The sequence below is a fragment of the Seriola dumerili genome, unplaced genomic scaffold (genome assembly GCF_002260705.1).
Source record: "Seriola dumerili isolate Sdu_G_001 unplaced genomic scaffold, Sdu_1.0 BDQW01000442.1, whole genome shotgun sequence".
In the NCBI taxonomy this organism is placed as follows: domain Eukaryota; kingdom Metazoa; phylum Chordata; class Actinopteri; order Carangiformes; family Carangidae; genus Seriola; species Seriola dumerili.
In genome coordinates this window covers 128,233-149,388 of record NW_019174697.1, presented here as the reverse complement: position 1 = coordinate 149,388, position 21,156 = coordinate 128,233, and the positions used below count along the sequence as shown (strand labels likewise).

The 21,156-nt window shown below is 40.0% G+C and overlaps 2 protein-coding genes across 5 annotated transcripts in view; one reads left to right on the top strand and one right to left on the bottom strand.

Moving 5' to 3' along the window:
- Nucleotides 1-397: 397 nt before the first annotated feature.
- Nucleotides 398-1,613, top strand: LOC111234246 (relaxin-3-like). Its single transcript, XM_022762215.1, has 2 exons — nucleotides 398-717; nucleotides 1,126-1,613. The coding sequence occupies exons 1-2, from the start codon at nucleotides 522-524 to the stop codon at nucleotides 1,488-1,490; spliced, it is 561 nt and encodes a 186-aa protein (XP_022617936.1). The 5' UTR covers nucleotides 398-521; the 3' UTR covers nucleotides 1,491-1,613.
- A 570-nt stretch (nucleotides 1,614-2,183) lies between these two features.
- Nucleotides 2,184-21,156, bottom strand: part of jak2 (Janus kinase 2) — a 31,792-nt gene continuing 12,819 nt past the window's right edge. Inside the window, exons 2-24 of one of the 4 annotated variants that reach the window (XM_022762104.1) lie at nucleotides 20,537-20,776; nucleotides 16,239-16,362; nucleotides 16,003-16,123; nucleotides 15,151-15,296; nucleotides 14,168-14,462; nucleotides 13,833-13,952; nucleotides 13,218-13,375; nucleotides 13,007-13,118; nucleotides 12,344-12,530; nucleotides 11,390-11,511; nucleotides 10,475-10,609; nucleotides 10,281-10,368; nucleotides 9,296-9,423; nucleotides 9,042-9,180; nucleotides 8,091-8,242; nucleotides 7,334-7,484; nucleotides 7,024-7,157; nucleotides 6,622-6,811; nucleotides 6,041-6,165; nucleotides 5,604-5,776; nucleotides 5,171-5,288; nucleotides 4,790-4,903; nucleotides 2,184-4,324 (exon numbers count right to left, since the gene is read on the bottom strand). In XM_022762104.1, coding sequence (XP_022617825.1) covers nucleotides 4,217-4,324; nucleotides 4,790-4,903; nucleotides 5,171-5,288; nucleotides 5,604-5,776; nucleotides 6,041-6,165; nucleotides 6,622-6,811; nucleotides 7,024-7,157; nucleotides 7,334-7,484; nucleotides 8,091-8,242; nucleotides 9,042-9,180; nucleotides 9,296-9,423; nucleotides 10,281-10,368; nucleotides 10,475-10,609; nucleotides 11,390-11,511; nucleotides 12,344-12,530; nucleotides 13,007-13,118; nucleotides 13,218-13,375; nucleotides 13,833-13,952; nucleotides 14,168-14,462; nucleotides 15,151-15,296; nucleotides 16,003-16,123; nucleotides 16,239-16,362; nucleotides 20,537-20,774 — 3,378 coding nt within the window. In that variant the 5' untranslated portion in view covers nucleotides 20,775-20,776 and the 3' untranslated portion in view covers nucleotides 2,184-4,216. Of the gene's footprint in view, nucleotides 4,325-4,789; nucleotides 4,904-5,170; nucleotides 5,289-5,603; nucleotides 5,777-6,040; nucleotides 6,166-6,621; nucleotides 6,812-7,023; nucleotides 7,158-7,333; nucleotides 7,485-8,090; nucleotides 8,243-9,041; nucleotides 9,181-9,295; nucleotides 9,424-10,280; nucleotides 10,369-10,474; nucleotides 10,610-11,389; nucleotides 11,512-12,343; nucleotides 12,531-13,006; nucleotides 13,119-13,217; nucleotides 13,376-13,832; nucleotides 13,953-14,167; nucleotides 14,463-15,150; nucleotides 15,297-16,002; nucleotides 16,124-16,238; nucleotides 16,363-20,536; nucleotides 20,823-21,156 lie in introns of those variants that run through there. The other 3 variants (XM_022762102.1, XM_022762105.1, XM_022762106.1) reach the window with 3 other exon arrangements.

Here is a 21,156-nt window from a genome sequence, read left to right as displayed (position 1 = left end):
ATGTGCAAGATGAGATGTGATCAGAATCATCACTGACACTAGTTGTTGTTTTCTGAGCTGAGATAGTGTGTGAGTAACTTCAAATAAAACTATTCCCCTAATATTACTTCAGCAAAGAAATAACTTCAAGTACGTCACTCTCATCAATCCCAATGACGCGTGTGTGCATGTGTGAGGGAGAGGGAGGGTGAGAGAGAGAGAGAAAGAGGTGGTTGGGGGGGAAAGTATAGATTGATAAGTGAACTAGTGACACGGACTATAAAAGCCTGTGTCCGCTGACCAAGAGGGAACAAGAGGAGGAAACTAAGACGGACAAATTGTAGCATCTTTTAAAACTTGAGCAGACTCAACAGGCTGCAACAGAACTCTCCCAACAGCAAACACATCAGAAAAAAAAACATCAAGGAAACCAGAAGGATTTGAAAACACTGATCAGATCTGAGGTGGAGCACAGCTGACCCGACCCACTGGTGCAGCGCAGACACAGCAGGCTCCTTCTGTTAGGTTCAGGACAGGTGAAAATGCTCTGGAGACTGACTCTTGCCGTGGCTGTGGTGTGTGTCAGTGGCATATGCGACTGCGTTACTGCTGATGTAATGAGCAGACTGATCGTACCGAGGGACTACGGGGTGAAACTGTGCGGGAGAGAGTTCATCAGAGCAGTCATTTTTACCTGCGGAGGATCCCGGTGGAAACGATCCACAGACGGGGACTTAGGTGGGTTGACATTACTACACTTCCATTAATTTCCTATTATGTGCACAATTATTGGACAAGTGTATAAATCTATTTATCCATAATAAATAAATAAAAATGTCTTATCTCTAATATATTCTGATGCCCAGAGGTAGTGTGAGAAATTGATTTCTAAGTAAGACTAAAGAAGATTGAAGATTGAAGAGAGGCTGCACAGGGGAAGAACTATAATTAATTCTCATATTTCCACAAATATAACATTAAATGGTGTGTTATTACACAACTGAAGGTTAGGCTGCCACTAACACATTTCTGTTTGATAGCTGATTGGCTGGCTGTTGATAGTCCTCCTTTGACATTATTTATATTTATATTCAAGTCCTGTTTGTCCTTGAGGTAATTATTATTCTATCATTTTTCCTTCTCCAGACCCTTTCCATTGGAGTCCTCGCAGCGATGTCACAGTGGAAGACAACCAGCACACCTGGCAAAGTGGGGCAGAGCTCCCAGATAACCGCTCTCCTCTCCATATTGCTTCCTCTTACTCCCTGGCAGACCTCCTGGCTCTTTACGGGGCCATAGGAGAGAGGCAGCACCAGCACCAGCAGTTGCTGAGTGACCCGGTCCTGCTGGAGAAGTCTCAGCCATCCATAGTTTTAGGTGAGCAAGACGGTAGTCCAGCGGCAGCTGACTGGCCCATACCAAGTAAGAAGAAGAGGAACTTTTCTCTGGGTGTGGCAGGGATGTGCTGTAACCAGGGCTGTACCAAGAATGATATTGGACGTTTGTGCTAAAGCCGGGAAGGGAGGAGGAAGAGGAGAAGGGTTGGCTGATGGCAGAGGGGTCGTGACATGAAGGTGGTGTGATGGACAGTTATAGACAGTTGAGGAAAGACGTAGGAGGTAAAAGAGGGAGGAGAGCAAGTTCACATCTGCTGTTTAATAGGCCGTAGTAAGCTATTTATGTCTAATTGCACACGTCACTCCAACTTCGAGTCTCTGTCATATTTTATTTATTCTTATTTCATATTTTGTTAAAAAAGAAAAAAATCTGTTCTGTGTGTACTTTGTCACCCTTAAGCATCATTGACAATAAATTTTAAATACTGTGTTAATATGAAATGTTGAGCCTATGTCTTGTCTACAACACTTGTTTATATGGGTTGAGAGGATTTGGAGCAACAACAGCTGCCATATTCTCGCCTGCAGACTGTCTGACTAAACTGCGTTTATACTAACACGGGCCAATATCGCACATTAATGTCATTTAGGCTGCAGTGAAAATATTGCTGCCCTCTGCTCACAACATTACACCTGCCTAGTCATTTTCTGTCAACACCCTGAGGACGTTACTGCAAAAGAGTGGACTCATACATTCATTTGACCCCCTTGACAAAACCTGCAATACCACTTGTGTCTTAAATGGGTGCAATGTGATGAAGCAACATTTAGATTTTTTTTAAGAAAGTACAATTTTCATGTCCATAGTACTGCAGTATGTTTAGTTTAATAAAAAAGTATATACACACCTGGAATACACAGCTCTACATATGCGTCTCAATATTTACATATACATGTATTAAAGGCAGCTGCATGTTGCCACCACATGACAAAACCAGGCTTCATTTCATTCACACAGCAACAAACTGAATTTGAAATAAACGTAAAGATGAACCAGCAGTTTCATCTGCTTTTCCTGAAAATCTTTGGATAAAAACATGGATAAACATATTTCATATTACACAGCAATACACATATATCACAACAATAGACGTATGAATAAAAAACGGAAAAAAAAACTGAAAATCCTAGTCAAAGCAAACACAAAGTCTTAATTACAACAGACTTTACATCAAAGGAGTATTCAGGACAGCAAGATCATCAGTATGTGAGAAAACTTACAATCACTAATCCTTCACAATGTGAGAGGGCATCTATCCTTTCACAGTGTGTGTGTGTGTGTGTGGCTTGACTTGTATGGCATAAAATAACCTCAGAGAGTGATTTGTTTTTTTGTTTGTTTTTTTCCTGTTTATTTTAAGTTAGAAAATTAAAAAAAAAAGATGCCATTCTACAAATTAGTTTCCTCTCACTAGTTGGTCTCAACACAAATCACACACTTTAGTCAATAACATTTGGCTTGTAAAGTTGTAAACATTAAAAAAAAAAATAAATTAAAAAAATCCCTCTTGTGAGCACTGATAGATTTGCGGATGACAATGTAATGCACATGGTAACACAACCTCTTTAAAATGGATCCATCTAGAAATGGATTCAAAAATAATGACATGAACAAAACTCAGGTAAGTTTTAAAGCATCTCCCTTCGTTACTTTCATTGTGCACTTTTTTACATTAGTATCCACAGACGGATAGTAAAGCCTTTTAACATTGAAAATGTTAAACTTTATTCATAAAATATATTTTTACCCATGAGTAATTAATAACAAAGGCAATATCATCATTTCCCGAGCTGGTATCCATCAAAAACAAGGATAGTGTATGAGTCCATGATATTACACTGTACTGTCTACCTAGCTGTCAAAGAGCTTAATGAGTAGTTATTGCTATTGTTTCCACATTGCATTAAATGATGTAAACAAAGAACACATGGTTTGTGTTAAGACCTCGTTGTAGACAGATGATGTATTTGTAGCAAACCATTAAAGGTCTGTTTCTCCTGTTTCTTCATCTGCTCAGAAGGAAACACAGAATCAACCTCAAAGTGCAATGAATATCTGTAAAATATATGTCCACTTTAACAACAGAAATCTGACTCCAAAACCACTTGTAGAGATCTACATAGTGAGTTCCTTCGTGACAGAAGGACAGCTGTCCTTTACCAGTCTTAAAAAGTATCAAGCAAGAGTCCGTCTGGGCATCAACAGGAGGAAATCTGTGCAGTCCCAGTCATTCATAAAAGTAAAGCCATACATGAGCAGTGCAGTAAGGTGAGGTTCAGGTGGATCTGGCTCAATGATGTGAACATGGTTGGAAGTTAGTTCTTGATTTCAGAGACAGTCAGATGGCTAACAGTCTGTTAGAATCCCGTGGTCTCTTCGGTTTAACAAAAATAAGTCGCTAAGTATCTCCTTTCTCCAGTCAACTGTTACTATTGACTATTATCAAATTCAGTCTGTAAGACACAGCATGTACAAATTAAACACAGAGAAAATAATGAATCCCATAATAAAATGTTCTTGAAGGCATCAGAAATGATCTGTTGTTTGGTGCCTGAGTCAGATGTGGTGTAGTAATCAATCTGATCATTTGTATACATCATGTGGCCACAGAAAGAAGTGAGTAAACAGGAGCCCAGGAAGTGGATATTGCCGTCACTCCAGGCTGACAGGCAGTCCGAGCACCAAGAGAAAAAAAACAAGTATACTTCTGACTGGTGACTGCATTGCTGCCGTAAACCCAGGCATCACAGAGGCAGTCATTGTTCTGTTCTCTAGATCTGTGAGGACTGATTCCCCGAATTCAACACCCACAGTTCAAAGGTTCAGGGATGAACGCCGCTCATCCGTCCTTGCTGTCTCGTATTGTCTCCACACTGTGGATTAATGTCTTGAAAGTAGGCCGCAGTTTCAGGTCACCGCTCCAGCACTCTGTCATAATCTTGTGAATCTGAGGGAAGCATAGGAAGAACATTAACACAAAAAAGAAAATATAACAGGTAGAATTAATGCACAAAGTCACATTTACAGTTTTAGAAGCAGCCGTGATCTTTTTTTAATTTCTCGCTAACTATTGGATGAATTGCCATGACATTTGGTGCATATACCCATGGTGCCCAGAAGATGAGTCCTACTGATTTTGGTTGATCCCCTGACTTTTCCTGTAGCACCACCATGAGGTTTCTCATCAACTGGTCAAAAGTGCAATTTGTGCAGTACTTTGGTTTATGACCAAATACCTGCAAAACTAATTCCCCTCTACCTCATCTATACTTTGGTACAATTTCTGAGACAAGAACCTGGTCTGTTTAATTTTACATGCAAGCAGTGCATTTGCATTGCCCTTGATTCACTGGACATTTTATTTAAATATTACCAGAGACAAACAAACTTAAGTATGTATGTTGTTACTGACCTCCTTTGGACAATTATCAGGAGCAGGCAACCTGTATCCTTGTTTCAGCAGGTCTATCAGATGGTAGACAATCATCTGGCCCTGCTTCTCATTTCCCATCTTGTCCATAAACACCTGGAACAGTAGTTTTAGTGGAAACACCTCAGTAAAACTTTTCAAAATTAAAACTGCATTTCCTGTTTTTAAGTACATTGCTCTGCAACAAATCAAGATTGCTCAATGAAGTGATTTCCTCAACACCGCAGTACAAACTAATTACATGGCTATTGTTTCATAGCTCAATTAAGATAATCACAAGTAATTAAGGTTATGAAAAGAAAGTGGCTACGTGACAGAAAAGTCTAATCGTAAAAGTAAAATAATAAAGAAGAAGTGTGGTACCGCTGGGGGGCTGCAGTTCTTGTCACTGTAAGTGAAGAGTTCGTAGAGGACAACGCCGAAACTCCAAACATCTGATGCCACAGAGAACTTGCTCTCTGTCAGTGACTCTGGAGCATACCTGGAAAACATCACAACATATTATATATACATATATGTGAATAGATGTGAATGCACACATCTTAAAAACAGGATTTAACACTACTGTCAACACTAGTCCTACATTAAAAGCAGATGGAAATGAAGGCATGAAATAAAAAATGGATTTAAAAAAAAAAAATCTCCATGTGTAAATCATACAATCTTATCTTTATCATCTGTGTTTAAAGTCAGTAAAACGGCAATTAAGTGTCAAATCGTCATGCTCATGAATTTCAACTGACATACATATGAAAGTACTTTTTGAACTGCTAACAAATACTTGTGTTGTCCTAACCAAAAGATGGGACTTTCCCCAGGCTCTCTGACAGTGTAGTACTCTTTGTCCTGCGGCAGCACTTTGGTCAGGCCAAAATCACCGATCTTCACCCTCATCTCACTCTCCACCAGAATGTTTCTAGTGGCCAGGTCTCTGTGGATGTAACGCTTTGTGGCAAGGTAGTCCATACCCTAAGAAAGTAAGTAAAGTAAAACTAAGAAATTAGTTAATTCATGTCATTACTATGTATATGGGGGGTGAATATGAAAAATAATTTAAATGGTATCAAAAAGAGTTCTAGACCACTTAGAGCCTTGAACACCTTTTTTTTTTTTCTTTTTTTTTTAACAGGCTAGCTACAGTGGAGTCCAGCTCCAGGAATATTGTTTCAAATATTCGGTACACCATTACATAAGTATGCCTGTAAGTTTGTACAACATACTGCACTGCATCACCTTGCAAATCTGTGATGCGTAGTGCAGCAGTTTCTTGGAATCAAAGTGGTCCTTGTGTTTCATGAGATAATCTCTCAAGCTGCCGTAGGGGAGATATTCCATGATCAAGCGAAGGTTCCTTCGTCCTGCGGAAAGTAAGAAATGTGAGACTTAAGAGAGAAAATATTCCTGAGAAAATCTAGATTTATTTGTTTCACGGACAAGGTCATTGACGCCCGGGGCGGTGAATGTGGAGACTGTCAAGACGTTATTATGTATAAAAAATGTGCAAAGGTGTTAATATTAAATCAAGAGTAGTTGTGGGCTAAACAAGCTGATCAGTAAAAATTGCTCTTTCAGTTGCTCTTACTGTGTCATATATTAACGCATGTCAACCGGTCAAGTGAGGAAGTCTTACTTTTTTTTATTACACTGTTTTCTCATATTGTGTCACAAGTTTCCTTTCAAGTCAAGTATTAAGTCAAATTACACAGGCACAGAAAAACGGAGAGAAGACAACAGGATATATAATCACACCCCTTATAGTGATTTTCCTGACCACTTCATATAACACATATAGACATCAGACAATGTGCTCATACCTGCACTGTAGCAGACACCTTTGTATTTGACAATGTTTTCATGCTGGAGAGATTTGAGGATTTCAATTTCCCGCTCAAAGTCCCTGAGGTGCTCGGCTGTGCTGTGCTGTAGTTTCTTCACCGCCACCACCTCCCCTGTGCAGTCCTGCAGGGGGTCGTACCTGCACATCTCCACGCTGCCAAAGTTTCCCTGCAGCGTGGGGTAGGAGGGAGAACACACTTTCACATACAGAAAGAAGCGCTATGGTTTCATCTGGGTTTCAAGAACATGTTCATTTTGCAAAAACACAAAATATAATTTGATGCATTCCCATCAGCTAGGATGGAATCACTGAGACGTGGGTTAAATGTTTGCTTCTAATAAAAGTATCTCCACAGTATGTGTGCGCTCGCATGTCTCACTTTGCCCAGCTGCTTGAGAAAGATGAGGTGCCTCTCCTCAAACTGGGCAGGCTCCTGGTTTTCGGAGGCCCATGGGAAACCGAAGCCTCTTGTCCTGTTGGGCACCATGTCGCTTTCCACCAGCAGGTCATAGTCTATAACACAACAAGATGCATGAAGCCATTTTCTACAAAATCTGGATGATTAATATGTGTGGGATCCAATGAACTCCCATGATTTGTAGATCTGTCTGCCAGATGTGAAGAAAGAGGAAGTCTTGAATTGTGAAAGGTGACTGGCAGAAAGTCTTTTTCCAATTTAGTCTTCCTACCTGGTGTGAAAAGGCTCTTGAGATCTCTGATAATTGCTTTGAAAGATGGTCGGTGTGAAGGCTCGTAATTCATACAGTTGTATATCAGATTGGCCAGCTCTGTCCATTTGGGAGCTGGCAGCTGGTGCCTGTCCTCGTAGAACAAGTTCTTCTACAGAGGAAAGGAGCAAAAGTCAGGACCTGCATGTTTTCAACCTGGGTTGGAAAATGATAAAGACACTGGGGAGAGAAGTGTTTGCATTCTTTAAACAATGAAGAGTATGTTTTAAATAACCACCTGCCCTTCTCATTGAAGAAAAATGTTAACGGAATAGTTTAACATTTTGAAAATGTGAGAATTTGCTTTCTTGCTGAGAGTTAGTTGAGACGACAGATACCACTGTCATGTCTGTGATAAATATGAAGCTATAGCCAGCAGCCAGTTTGTTTAGCTTAGCATAGACTGGAAGCATTCAGAAAAGGCCAGTCTGGCTCTATCAAAAAAATTTAAAATAATTACCTATCTAGCCTCTAATTACTGCTGACGAATTAACATGCTACATCTGATTTGTGAAATTGGCACAAAATCCAAAGAGTAAAAAGGTTATGGTTTTACACTGGCTTATTTGTTGGAGCTATTTCTCAGCCAAGAGCAGTGGCCCATTGGAGTGGCTGCGGCCAGGCGACTAGTGGAAACTATTTTTACGCTTAATTCAACATTTCCTTTATTCCAGATCACTTTCAATAAGTCAATATTCTCAATGGATCCTTTTATGACCTTGGAGCAGTCCAGGGTGCTGAGTGGTTTGTCTCCCCCACTGCAGATCTCCCACAGGGTAGTCCCAAAACCCCACTTGTCCGTGGCTAAACTTAGGTTTTGGGGATTTTCAATGCACTCAGGGGGCACCCAAGGGATACGCTCCACCAGTACTGACACATGGAGAAAAAGAAAGAGAAACATTAATAAATGAATATGAATAAATCATCCCTCTGAGGTCCACTTCCTTCAGCCAATCATGATTTTCTGTAAGGGTTAGGGAATTCTTGAGTGGTATTTTATTAACAACCTGATAAGTTGTCTTGTAACTTTATCGTACAAGTCTTTCAGCAAGATCAACATACTGATTACTCCTTTGTATTTATAACTACTGTTTATTGCCACTCCTTGTGTCAGCATGTAAATGGTCGTCGTTGGTGTTTTGTTGCTTCGTGCTGCTTGTATGGTGATATGTACCGAAACAGTGTTTGCTGTTACTGTATTATTGTTGCTTTGCATGAGCTGTGTTTATGTTTTCATAATTCTGTTTGTTGTTGCGGCTGTCTTCTGTGGCGTCCCACTAAATGTTATCACTGTCTCCAGTTGCTTTGCATGGCCTGTGTTTATGTTTTGATAGTTTTTTCTTTCTTTCTTGTTGCTGCTGTTTTCCGTGGCATCGCTATAAATTTTATTGCGTTGATGGTTTTTGAAAGGTCTGGTCGAAGGACTGCAGTTGAAAATTAGCCAGCAGGTTAACACTGGCACATTTACAGTAATGGAGTAGAAGTTTGGGATGGTGAAAACGACGGCAGAAACTGTTAGAGAAAGGTAGGCTGACCAAACTTTGTCCCTGTCAGTAACTGAGACAATCATACCAAGAGAAAACAATGTTGGTGAACATTATTGCCACATGGCAACACACCGGTGTGTGTCTTCTCACCTCAGGACAGTACATGAAGCCATGTGTCTCACCTTCTCTGGGCAGCACAGTGATGCTGATCCCAGGGTCACTGAGCTTGATAAAGGGCAGGCTGCCAGTTTTCCGATCCTCCTCTCTGATCAGAAGAACATTCTTGGCGCAGACATTTCCATGAACAAGGTTCTTATTCTCCTGTGACCAGATACGACAGGGACAACATAAAATTCCTTGATAGAAAAGTATTTCTCATTACATTTCATTTGTCGAGTGAAAAAGTGATGGTGTTTGTACATGTCCGTAGTCTTACCAGGTAGTGCATAGCCCAGGCCAGCTGCTTGGCCACTTCTAGCTTCCATGTGATGTTGACACAGCTTTTGTTCTTTTTCAGATAGGTGTCCAGAGAACCAAACTTACCGTACTCCTGCACCATCATGTCTGTTAGGCAGATGAGAGGGAGATAATTTTATTACTCAAACTCCTATCTGTATTCAAGATCACAGTATATTCTGTCATCCGGTCTTTTTCAACAACTCCTCCTATTATTCATTGTGTGCTGTGCATTCAGTCATTTCTTTGTTTACAAAGAAAGCAGTGTGGGCTGTCATATTTTCCACACGATTCACAGGTGAATCATCTTGTTTTCTGGCAGACTAGGCAGGGGTTAGTGCATTGCTGCCTCCCACTGGTGTAGTTAAGTCATCGCCACTTTGTATTTGTGAGGTCTCTACTGCTCAGCAAGGTATAGTCACAATCCATATCGGAGGGCAAATTCATACTAGTGTACTTTCTTTACTGTTTATACCATCCATCAGTAACTATAATGATGAAGAGCAGAGAAAAAACAGGCCCTATAGACACATTTCAAATAACTTCCAAAATCTTCCATCTTTTCTTTCCTTTCTGCTCTTTCCCTGCATTCAGTAATGTGAATAGTAAAGATTTCCTGACATGCTGCTGTGATGTGTGTGGGCAGTTGCAGGTAGAGTAAAGATCAAGACTGCAGAGGCCCATTAATGACTTGTTGAACCTGAGGGCTTAACCCAGTCAGGGCAGAGCACAAAGCAAGTCAGCAGGTCAAAAACCTTATTTCCTCTCCGTTTGATTCTTTGCATTGATTCCTCATGGGTGTTTGACTGCCCACACATTCTGTTTTCAGCATCCCCACATATCTTTAAAAAAAGGTAAGGATAACCTAAACTCTGTGTGTGTGGGTGTGTGTGTGTGTGTGTGTGTGTGTGTGTGTGTGTGTGTGTGTGTGTGTGTGTGTGTGTGTGTGTGTGTTGTAAACTTACTCTCGTTGCCACAAACACACACACCATAGTTGAGGAGTAAGTGCTTGTAGGAGAGCTGGCTCATCATGCTGGCTGCTTCAAAGAATGACTATGATGAAGGCAAACGGGAGTACAGGAAGAGAAGAAAATTTGATTTGAAATCTTTATTTAATCAGATCCTCTCACCCACTCATTCACCCAGTAAACAAACAAACCTCTGAATAATTGCGGTGAGCCTTGTCCAGGATCTTGATAACAACATCTATCTGATGTATCTCTCCGTAGTCTCCCAGCTCTTTCCTCACACCACAGAAGATCTTGGTGAAAGTTCCTTGACCCAGACTCTCATTCTAAAACACATTTTATTGTAATCTTAAAAACCTGCTTTGGAAAGGAGGCAGAGCACATTTTGTAACTATATGTAGGTATGTTTACTGTATGTATTACTGTGTGTACCAGTGGAGACACATAATTTTGTTGTACATTGTGCAATGACAATAAAGGCATTGAATTGAATTCTGTAAAGTGTAAATTTCAAATGTCCAAAGCCCTGAAATAATTACAGGACATAGCTGAACCAATGTTCAGAAAGAAACCGCTAAAAAAAATGAGTCAGAAAACAGTATAGCAATAAAGGAAATACCCCTGAACTCTGTGACTGAACGTGTGGTTTTCCTGTGACAGACCTGTTGTACAAAACTTCAAGTGCTCAACCAACAAAAAATATGGTGAGGCGGAAATGGACCAGTCACTGAGGTGAAAGCATAGCTGACACACTGTCACAAGCACACATCCACAGGGACTGCTACTGATGACGCTGAGCGATCATCGACTGAGGCAGTCTTTTTGTTAACTGCATCAACCTCACTGACCCTGCAGGAGTCAGGCTGTGGCCTGTTTCCTTGTCGACAAAAGGCATACATATTTTGGCTTTACCTTTAATGTTCTTTCTTAATGAGAAAGTCATACAAGGGCTTTTTCAATAAATATGTACTGTGTAATTATGTGTCTAATCCAATTTATACAGTGATGCAATCTACTAAGTCTACAGAGGTGGACTAGTTATGTGTGTTGACATTTTTCTGCTGAGAGAAAAAGCTAAAGCAAGAAGTCAAAGAGGTTTAACTTACGATGATGAGGTCCTCTTTTCGGATCTTATGGAAGACCATCTGACTGATGTGTTTGTGTAGGGAGGGGGAAAGAGGAACCTCTGCCCCTTGATTATTTCTACACACCAGCAGGTTGGATTTATCTGGAGAGGTAAAGGTGGACAGGAATTAGGATCCGTCACTCACATTTTGACACCACATCTGATTAACACTGTAGCAGGGTAATGGCTTTTTAATCTGACATTATTCAATTTGAATAGACCAGCAACAGCTACTAATTCTAAACTTAGATTGCTTAAGAGTTTTGCCAGCTGGAAACCTAGTGAAGTAATCATTGAGTCATTAGTAGTCATTGGTAATCCATCAAAACCCCGTGGAGACATAATGGCCAGGTTGTGCTGGGCAGTAAAAATCTGACATTTTCTGCCTATTTAAAGGATAATGTTTGATCAAACATTTCCCCCAAATTCTTTCAACTGGCTTCACCTTAATCGATATGGTGCCTTGATGTTTATTTCTATGGGTAAAAAGTTGATAATGGGAGCATGTAAATGGGAAAGCAAGAAGGTGCGCTAAAGCTAAATCTTAAGGAACTCAGAGAGCAGCGTGTTGAAGAGTAACAGCTAAAGTGCTGAATGATTGTAGTGCCATGCCGTTTCCCAGATTATAACTCCATGGTCCATGCTGTCAGAAGTTGCACCATTATGTAATTAAATCCAGTTTATTATTAATTAATATGCTGCAGCGGTTGGCTTGGCTTGAATCCAATCGGAATTCAAGGACCTCCCCTATGAAAAACTTCAATTTTAAAAGGAAAAGAAGTGCTCATATTTTAAGTAAGTGGATTTTAACTAAGGGGAATGCATAATGTTTACCTGTGTAGGGACACACATTTGCTTCAGTGCTCATGTGTGCGGTATGGTCTGTACGCATGGCAATAAGGTTTACCTTGTATGTTTGTCTGTGAACACTGACCTTTGGGGCTGGGTGGGCAGCACTTGGTCAGCTGAAATGTGTATCCATCTGAGCGCAGCGCCTCCTTTTGATAGCAGTTAAGAAGTTCCCTCAGTGAGCCGAAGCTCCTCTTAGCTCCACTCAGAATGTACTCTCCTGATTCCGTCTTCATGATCTGACAGTGCTTGTAGTCCACCATAGTTTCATACTGAAAATCAAGAGGGAAATGATAAATCAAAAGAAAATCCTGACAGTTGAGTTGTGCTCAATTGCTCTGCAATGGCTAAAAATATGGGCAATAGTTTAGAGGGTCTGGTGTGTACAACTTTAAGACCACCTCTGTTTTAGCAAACCAGTGAACCAACATAGTAGAGATGCAGCAGTTATAGTGACTTTGACCATCTTACTCCTTACCTGAACAAAGACTGTTACACCAAAGCACTACATTGCATTTACATTCTAGTGTAATGGTCCTGGTTGTTGTGTCATGTTGCATCAGCCAATTGAGGAGATAATCTGGTCTGATAATGTATTTTGCTAGTCTGCATGTGGTCATGGCTGACGAAGGGAGTTTGTGATGTCAATCGATTAGCAAAGACTGTGTTGACATAGCCCATCTCTTTGTACAGTCACGTGAAAGATACTGTGCCTCACACTGATGATGACCCAACATTAACTACGTACCCCCACTACAAAGGACATGAAGTATTTGTCGTAGTCCCTTGGGCTGCAGCGAAGGATGTACAGGCCTTGGTGGTTACCAGAGCGACGCAGCTTACCAATCGTGAAGTCCATCCTGTGATCAAAGAGACAGAATATGTGTCTTTGTGTTTGTGTGAATGGTTCTGTGATTCATGTGTGATGTGCTGCAACTAGGCATATATGTGACACTTACGACACAGGGCCATGGTAATAGCTCTGAATGCACTCCAGAAGTCTTGGTGGAGCCACTTCTTTACACAGGTAATGATGGGCATCGGCGACAAGTCTGTAATATCCATCAACTAATGATACGAATGACAGAGCCTCTGATAGGGAATGAAACTCCAGTTCCTTTGTGGCCAGAGAGAGAGACAAGGAGACGGGATGCAGAGGAAGACAAAAATAAATCACTCAGTACCTGCTTTGAACTTTAAATCAATATAAACAATCACATTTCAATTAGTATATCTATGCATGTAAGCATAACAAATTGGTATCCTTTCAAGGAATTAGTTAAAAATAGGTCAGTGTATCAGTCTACTTGTGATAGTGATGCTAACTAAGTGAAAAAGGTGATCTTTATATCCGGTGACTAATTTGCTGATCAAAATTGTCTTTCAAACAGGTGAAGAACAGATGTTGCTGTTAAGTCCAGCTGCTGTAACAAACCACTTGAGCACTTTGCTTTGACAACAGGTATGTGGTCATTAGGGAAACACGCTCCTGAAATAATTAGATTAGAATACAACAAAACAAACAATTATTAATTTTAGAGTGATAGTAGAGCATGGAATAGAGAATACTATACCAGGATCTGGCTGTTCTGTCTGGTGAGGGTAACTATGCGACTCTCTGCAGAGCCTTCTTTATTGGCCTGCTTGATGCTGATATCAATGACATCAGGGAAGTCACAGTATGTCTGTAGCTCCTGGAGACACAAAAAGAGTACAAAATAGTAGTTTGCATTTGTATTAGATGAGGAAGCATGTACACACATGCGCACTTGTTGTTACTGGCATTTTAACCATTTCCTGGAGCTCCATCTATAGGTGAAAAAACAGCCATTACAGCATTATACTGTGGCTGACTGGCAATGTACAAATGCATTACCATGGCAACATGAACTCATCTCCTGGTCCTCACCTCCTCTGCTCCCTCTTCCTCTTTCCCTTTTGACCACTGGATGCCCTTGTTGCCCATGACAACGATGGTAACCTCGCGTGCCGAGAGGTCGGTGACTTGGAAGCGCTCAGAGTAGAGGGAGGGCAGCAGCATCTCCAGGCTCATTAGGTATTTGAGCTTGAGGTTACACACCGTGGCCTTGCATTCACTGAACTGCTGGATAAACCTCCTGAAGCGATAGCGGATCCTCTTCCGAGTCAAGATGTTATATTCTTGGATGCGGCTCTGCATGCATCTCGGCAGGAAGGATTTGTAGCTAAAAGCCATGGAGGGTGGGGTTGGTGGTTAGGTGTAGATGGAGTTGGTGATAACAAAAAGAGGAAGGAATAGTGAACAAAAATCAAGAACGATAAAGAGAAAGGGGAGGGGCAAGTGAAAGGAAACAAAGTTAAAAGAGCAAACACTATCCTTACTTTCTGCCAATCAGTTTGCATGTTGAGTCTACCTCAGGAGAATCAGTCAATAGTCACCACATAAACTCATTTAAATGTAAAGGTAATGTGAAATAAATTATTGATGAATTAGATATTAGAGGAATTATAGGAGAATTCACATTTCAAGTATAAACAGTGTATAAACGTAGTATACATCAGATATTATAGACACGTTTTCAACTAAAATATCTCACACAGAGATAATTCATTCAGCTGCATGTACATGCATAATGAAACTATCTTGATGCTCACTGTGTCCTGAGCAGCTTGTTATTCACAAGCTGTACCACATGAACGCCAGCATAACAGCTAGCATTTCACATTATTTAGGTGAGAGAGAGAGTGCGGCCAGACTGTGGTTCAGAGAGACACATTACCAACATTTTTTTTCTTCTCCAAGATCATTTTTGCCTTCCCCTAGTTTGGACGAAATACTGTATAAAAGCAGCAACACTCACCCAAAATATTGTAACATTATTGTGGTATCTCTAGTGAGTGAGAGCATCCTACCTGGTATCATTGTAGATGTCCACGGGTGACTGACCATTCTCTTTAGCAAGCCTCATCATGTCCAGTACCGCCATGCCCAGACACTCCTCCTGGGACTCGTGGCTCACCGGGGTTTGAACCCAGCCATTAAGAAAGTCACTACGCCACTGATGAAGGAAAGAAAAACACAAGATGCAAAAAATGGATGAAAGAATGCATGATATCAGACCCGTGAAAGAAAAGAGTAGAATTATGAGTAATCAGACAGATTATAAACCTCTTTATAGAACATGACAATTTATGTCATAATAGAATCCATGTAGTTTAAATTATTCAATATTCATCAACAATCTCATGAAGCTGTACAGAGCTGCAAAGTTTGCACAAGCACATAGAAAAAAAAGCAGAAACTATTTCCACACACACACATAAGCACACATGTGGGCAAAGACATACAAACAAAGTGAAAAGAACCCTGAGATACACTTGTTCCCCATTTCTGCTTCTTAAACACACTTACTACCCCACTTCCTGTTTTCTCAACTTTAACAAAAGAATGGGTTGAGAACAGACAGACTAACTGACTCACCAACGTTTGTTCTTAGAAAAACAGAAAAAAAGAAAAAGCAAAACAAGAACGAGAAAGGGTGGAATGGAGGTTAAATTGGGGACATTAGTCATGAAGACACTGTTCTCTGGTTTGCACCCAAAAACACACAAATGATCCAGACTAAGGATAAACCATATGTTTGAAAAACACAAATACAAAGACACAATACAAATATAAAATACCAACATACAAAGTACACTTTGCAGAAGAAAATAACTGACTTAATGTTGACTGAATGTAAGGTGTACATCATAAAGACTAACCTGAAAAAACTGGTATGCCATTACACAATCATCCATCACAGGGCTCTCCATCCCCTTAGATACACCATAGCGATGGGTATAGAATGAACTGCTGTTGTTATACCAGCCAGGAAAATAGTACCTGGATAGAAGAGGGAAAAAAATGAATCCAAACAAAACAAAAAAAGGAAAAAAAAGAAAAATATAACAAGAAAAATCTGAAACAGATTAAGGAAATTAAAAAACTAAATGTCTACCTGATTCTGAAGTGCAGGTTCTCACAGGCTGACTGGCAGAGTTTAAAGATGTGATTAGGAGGGAACCATATCCGGTCACTTTCCCTCATCAGGCCAAACAAGTTGCAGTACACTGGAGCAATCCCTGGAGAGAAAGAAAACAATCATAATTTTTTATCAAACAAGAATGAGTCATGTTATTCAAATGTTTATTATAAAACAGCACAAGCACTTTCATTCTGGTGCTACAGGTCCATTAAAAGTCACAAAAACTCTCTGTACTTAGATTGAATTTGCTCCTTCAGTAACTGGTGCACATATGAGTGAGCAACTATTTTCCATTTGGAAAACTCTTTGTAACTCGGCATTGACAGTGTGGAGCATCCTGCCTGTAATTCAAATTTGGAGAGCCTACTCATGTACTAATCCTGTATGCAGGTCTGAAGTAAAGTACTCCTTTTTACAAACAGCACACATTACTAACCAATTCCTAAAAATGAAACTGGTCAAAGAATGACAACTGGCCAATATGTCGACATAAGCATACACATTCCTATACTGTATGTATGTATGTAAGGGACACGTCACTCCGCTACTCATCAACCTATACCGTCTACCCATGGCCGTCCAAATCAAATTCAAGTCACTAATGCCTGCCTTCAGAGTGACTTCTAGGTCTGCTCCCATCTACTTGAACTCAGTCATACAGCCTTATGCTCCTTCTCGCCCACTGCGTTCCTCCAGGGAATGTCGTTTGGCATTGTCTTCCTCATCTGTGGTTCCCTGATGGTGGAACAAGCTACTGAATGCTATCAGAGCATTCTCTATCTTCAAGAATCTCTTGAAGACTCATCTCTTCCGAGAGCACTTGCTCTGTTAGCACTTTTGGTGCATTTTATCTCCTTGCACTTACTTACTTCCTAAGTACTACATCTACTAATAGCACCAAGTTTTCCTACTGCACTGAGGCTTTAGTCCATCACTTGATTTGCTTTGGATAAAAGCATCTGCCAAATATAAATATATACATACACAAACACATCTTGTAGTAGCACTTCAGACTGCAAGCAACGGTGCTTTGACAATGACAATACTAACTTCTTAGTTGTGTTGACACAATGAAAACCCAGTATATGGCTGGGCTGTGTATAATCTGAGGATGTAATATATAAACAACTGCTTTCAATAGAAAGCACCCAAAGCCTGCTGGAAAAGTTGAAAAATATTGCTAGATAATGTAATACACTAATTAGCATAATAATGACGTAATTGTGTCTTATTCGCATCCTGCCTAGTGTCAGTCGGTTTCAGGCCTTTATCTGTTTACTTCTCTCCTACTCACATATACAGTTTTAAATACATGTTTTGTACATGTACATTGTTTACATGTTTTTCTGTTTCTGTTGTCAGACAACAGAGCAATTGAAATAGTCACTGAATTGCAGTCCATTAAGACTCCATGATAACCAGCAGTCACTTCCAAGCCATTTCCACTGCCAAAATCCTGATTTGATAACTAACAACATCATCTGACAAAATCACCATACACATAAATTAAAGACAAAAGACTGTGCTGTGTACTTGTAGAATAATCAATTCGAGACAAAGGTAGGAGAGACAGAATATCTTGTTTTATTTTGTCTCTTGCACAGAGCACAGCCTCTGTCTGGTTAACAAACTGCTGCCTCGCCTCTCTGGCCCTCAGTAGATGCAAAGAGTGGTGTGACTCTCACTCGTGGGGCAGTACTGGTGACTCTCCTCTAGTAGCTAAGCTAAGGTTTGTCCAAATCATTTTGCAACAATAACAACATTCAGCCAACCAATGGAGTAACTTCATCGCTCACTCAACTCTATTACTTACTAAGTCACTCACTCGCGGACATTCAGGGATATATAACAATTAGATTTCCTGCTAAAAAACAAAAACACCCATGAACTGCTTTGCAAGTTTGCCTATTTGCAAGAAATTCTATCTTGATGAAGACTTTTTATGATCAAAGACGATGACAGTGATGCACAGAGTATAGCAATCTCAGTATGGATGACTTTTACCACTTCATCCGACAACAATAGCCAGCTTAACATTGCTTGAACATCAAGCAATCCTGAAAGACATGTTTATGTTTTTGCCTCTAACCATTCCCACAATTCCTCATTCTGTCTTCACAACGCTAACACCACTAATAACAAGGTGTTTTATCAGCTGGCCCAAGTGGTTCACTAGCAGACAGAAAATGTCATTATACAACAGGAAGCACTCACAAGAGTGAAGCAATGGTAAGGGGATGGGAGTGCTGTGTAAGAGGATGTATGCTCAACCACAAGAGAGGAAGTTGTGTTAAGTATTAACAAGGTTGATAAGTAATTCCTACCTTGTATTAGTAATAATAAAGTAAGCAATGCGCTGCAGAGTAAATTACTGTATTTTCCACACTTTAGGAGCTGAGATTTGGTGCATTTTATGAACTTAACTATATAATTCATACAATTTAATTCAAAGACCTACCATAGACTTTGAATTGGCAGAATTTTTCCAAATTTCTTACTGTGAGGCCAAAAAATTGGAAATTCTTCTATATCATCATCATAAGCATATTAGGTCTTAATATATATTAGATCTGAACTATATTTGTGAATACATTTGACTTCATTCTGGTGGTGATGCAACATCCCACCCACCTCCTTGCATCATCAAATTTTAACTTGATGGTTTGTCTGCTAACTTTTATCCTAATGCCAAACCACATAAAAAAGTGTCATATCCAGGTGGAGAAAGCACATAGAAATCCCTCTTGTGATTATTATTTGACTGTGGTTAAACTATGAAAGGGACAATTGGAGAGTAAGACAGGTGGAGGGAAGGTAGAAATAAAGATGAAAAATAGACAAAGACAAGAGGCAGAAAATAGGAAATGACAAAATTAAGAAAAAAAAAAGAAACGCAAAGGGATACAGAAAAAGCGGAAGATAAAAAGGAGAGAGAGAGGGGTTTGTTTCTTATCGGCTCAAAAGGGAATGGAGCAAGAGCGCGTGGCAGTAATAGATAGAGCTAAGGCGGAGAGGAAAACAGACACAACAGTCGACAACTTCCTGATTTGGGTTTGCTAGAAACAGAAGGCTAAAAAGCCAGACTGAGTGCTGCAGTTCTGTTTCCACAAAATAAACACTGGATTGGCTCCAATAGCCAAAACACCTATCTCCATTTCCTTACCAGGAGATTCTTATGAATGCTGAATATACAAACAAGGATTTTTTTCTGCATGGTTGAAAGGTACATGATTGGTTACATCACACATATTTACAGTATATATATGATGCAGACTCATCAGAAGGATTTGTATCTTCACAGATTAATACTAATTACCCCACACTTGTTATAACTGAGGAAGGCATGTAAATAAACTTCACAAAACACTCCTTTTGATTATTTACTTTCTTGCTAGGTACATAGACCCAGCATTTTTCTTGTTATATGCATGGGAGGCAAATTAATCACAAGCTGCCAAAACAAGTTCAATAATAAAATGGAGGGATAAACAACATTCTTAAAAAATATATTCCCCGATTTGGTGTGGAGAGGACTGTATATAGTCAGGCTTTTTTTTCCTTAAGAAGTTAAAAGCTTAGAGGGCATGAGATGTGTGTGATTGCTCTATTAAGAGGTATTTCAGACTATCACAGCTTGGTCTCAAAACACAAGCTTCAACAACTACAGACACCCTGTCTATTTATGGCCCATTCCATGATCTACACAGACAAAAGTACCAATGCAAGTAGTAGTAGTATTTGTTTTATGAGCAGTCTGACATAGAACATAATGCTTTTTTCACTGACTTGCTTAATGCCATACTGCCTTGCAAATGCCCTTACTTCTATTTAGGATTCAATTTAATACCTTACAATAGTGTCATGACATTTTCAATACAGCAGAAATGTCTGAATGTCTGTTTCTTCCATTTCCAATTTCTGTAACAACTAACTTAACTGTATTTAAGTGTAATATTTGACAGTTTTCAATAAAATTATGTATTTGGCCTGACATATTTAGAGTTGGAGTGGTTTCTCACAACCCCACAGGAGTACAACACCAAATCACATGTGATGATAAAAATGAGGACATCATTTATCCAGTGAACTTTTCATGGTTTTATATAGTATATACGATAGACTATATTTTTACTGTCTTTCATTTCTGCTTTATTTTCTTACATGTTTTATGCATCATGTAACAGCTATATTTCACGGATGTTGCTCAACAATGATAAAAATGTATTTTGTGTGTGTGGGCAGACATTAGAACTGAAATTCTCGTGACTCACCACAAGCTTTCGCTGCAGTGATGCACAGTTCCTCTGCTACGTACTCCCCAGGTGGAAACGTGAGCACACTTTCTGAACCTTTGGCCCTGTCCCTTCCTCCATCCTTCCCCAGGTAGTAAATGTGGACAGTGAGGCAGGTGGCATCAATGTCCTGCTTGGGGTCACATCCGGTAGCTGTGTCGAGGTCGGGGCAGAGGCCATTGTGATGTGCTGTGGGACCAGAAGTGGGCGGGTCCATGTCTGTCAGCAGAATACAGGCCATGTGCTGCTTAAAATAAACATTCACCTGTCAGGGATAGAGGAAAAGAGACAGGTAACAGTGAGAGTGAGTAGAAAGGTTCAGTATACTCAGTTGTTCTTGGAAGTTAATTTGATTGGAGGACATTATTTTTGACTGAATCTAGCAGTGTTTATCAGCAACGTTCTGACTGACCACTTTATACATCTCATACTTGGGTCACATGGCAACTAAGCTTTTGAGATTTTAATGTGTTTACACAGTAAAATCAGGGTGAATTGGGGGATGAAAATTTTAAATCTTGTCACGAGGCAAGCCCTCAGATGCACCTCAGTCTGGAAGAGGAAAAAAGGTCTGAAAAATGCACAGTGGGTGGAAGTAG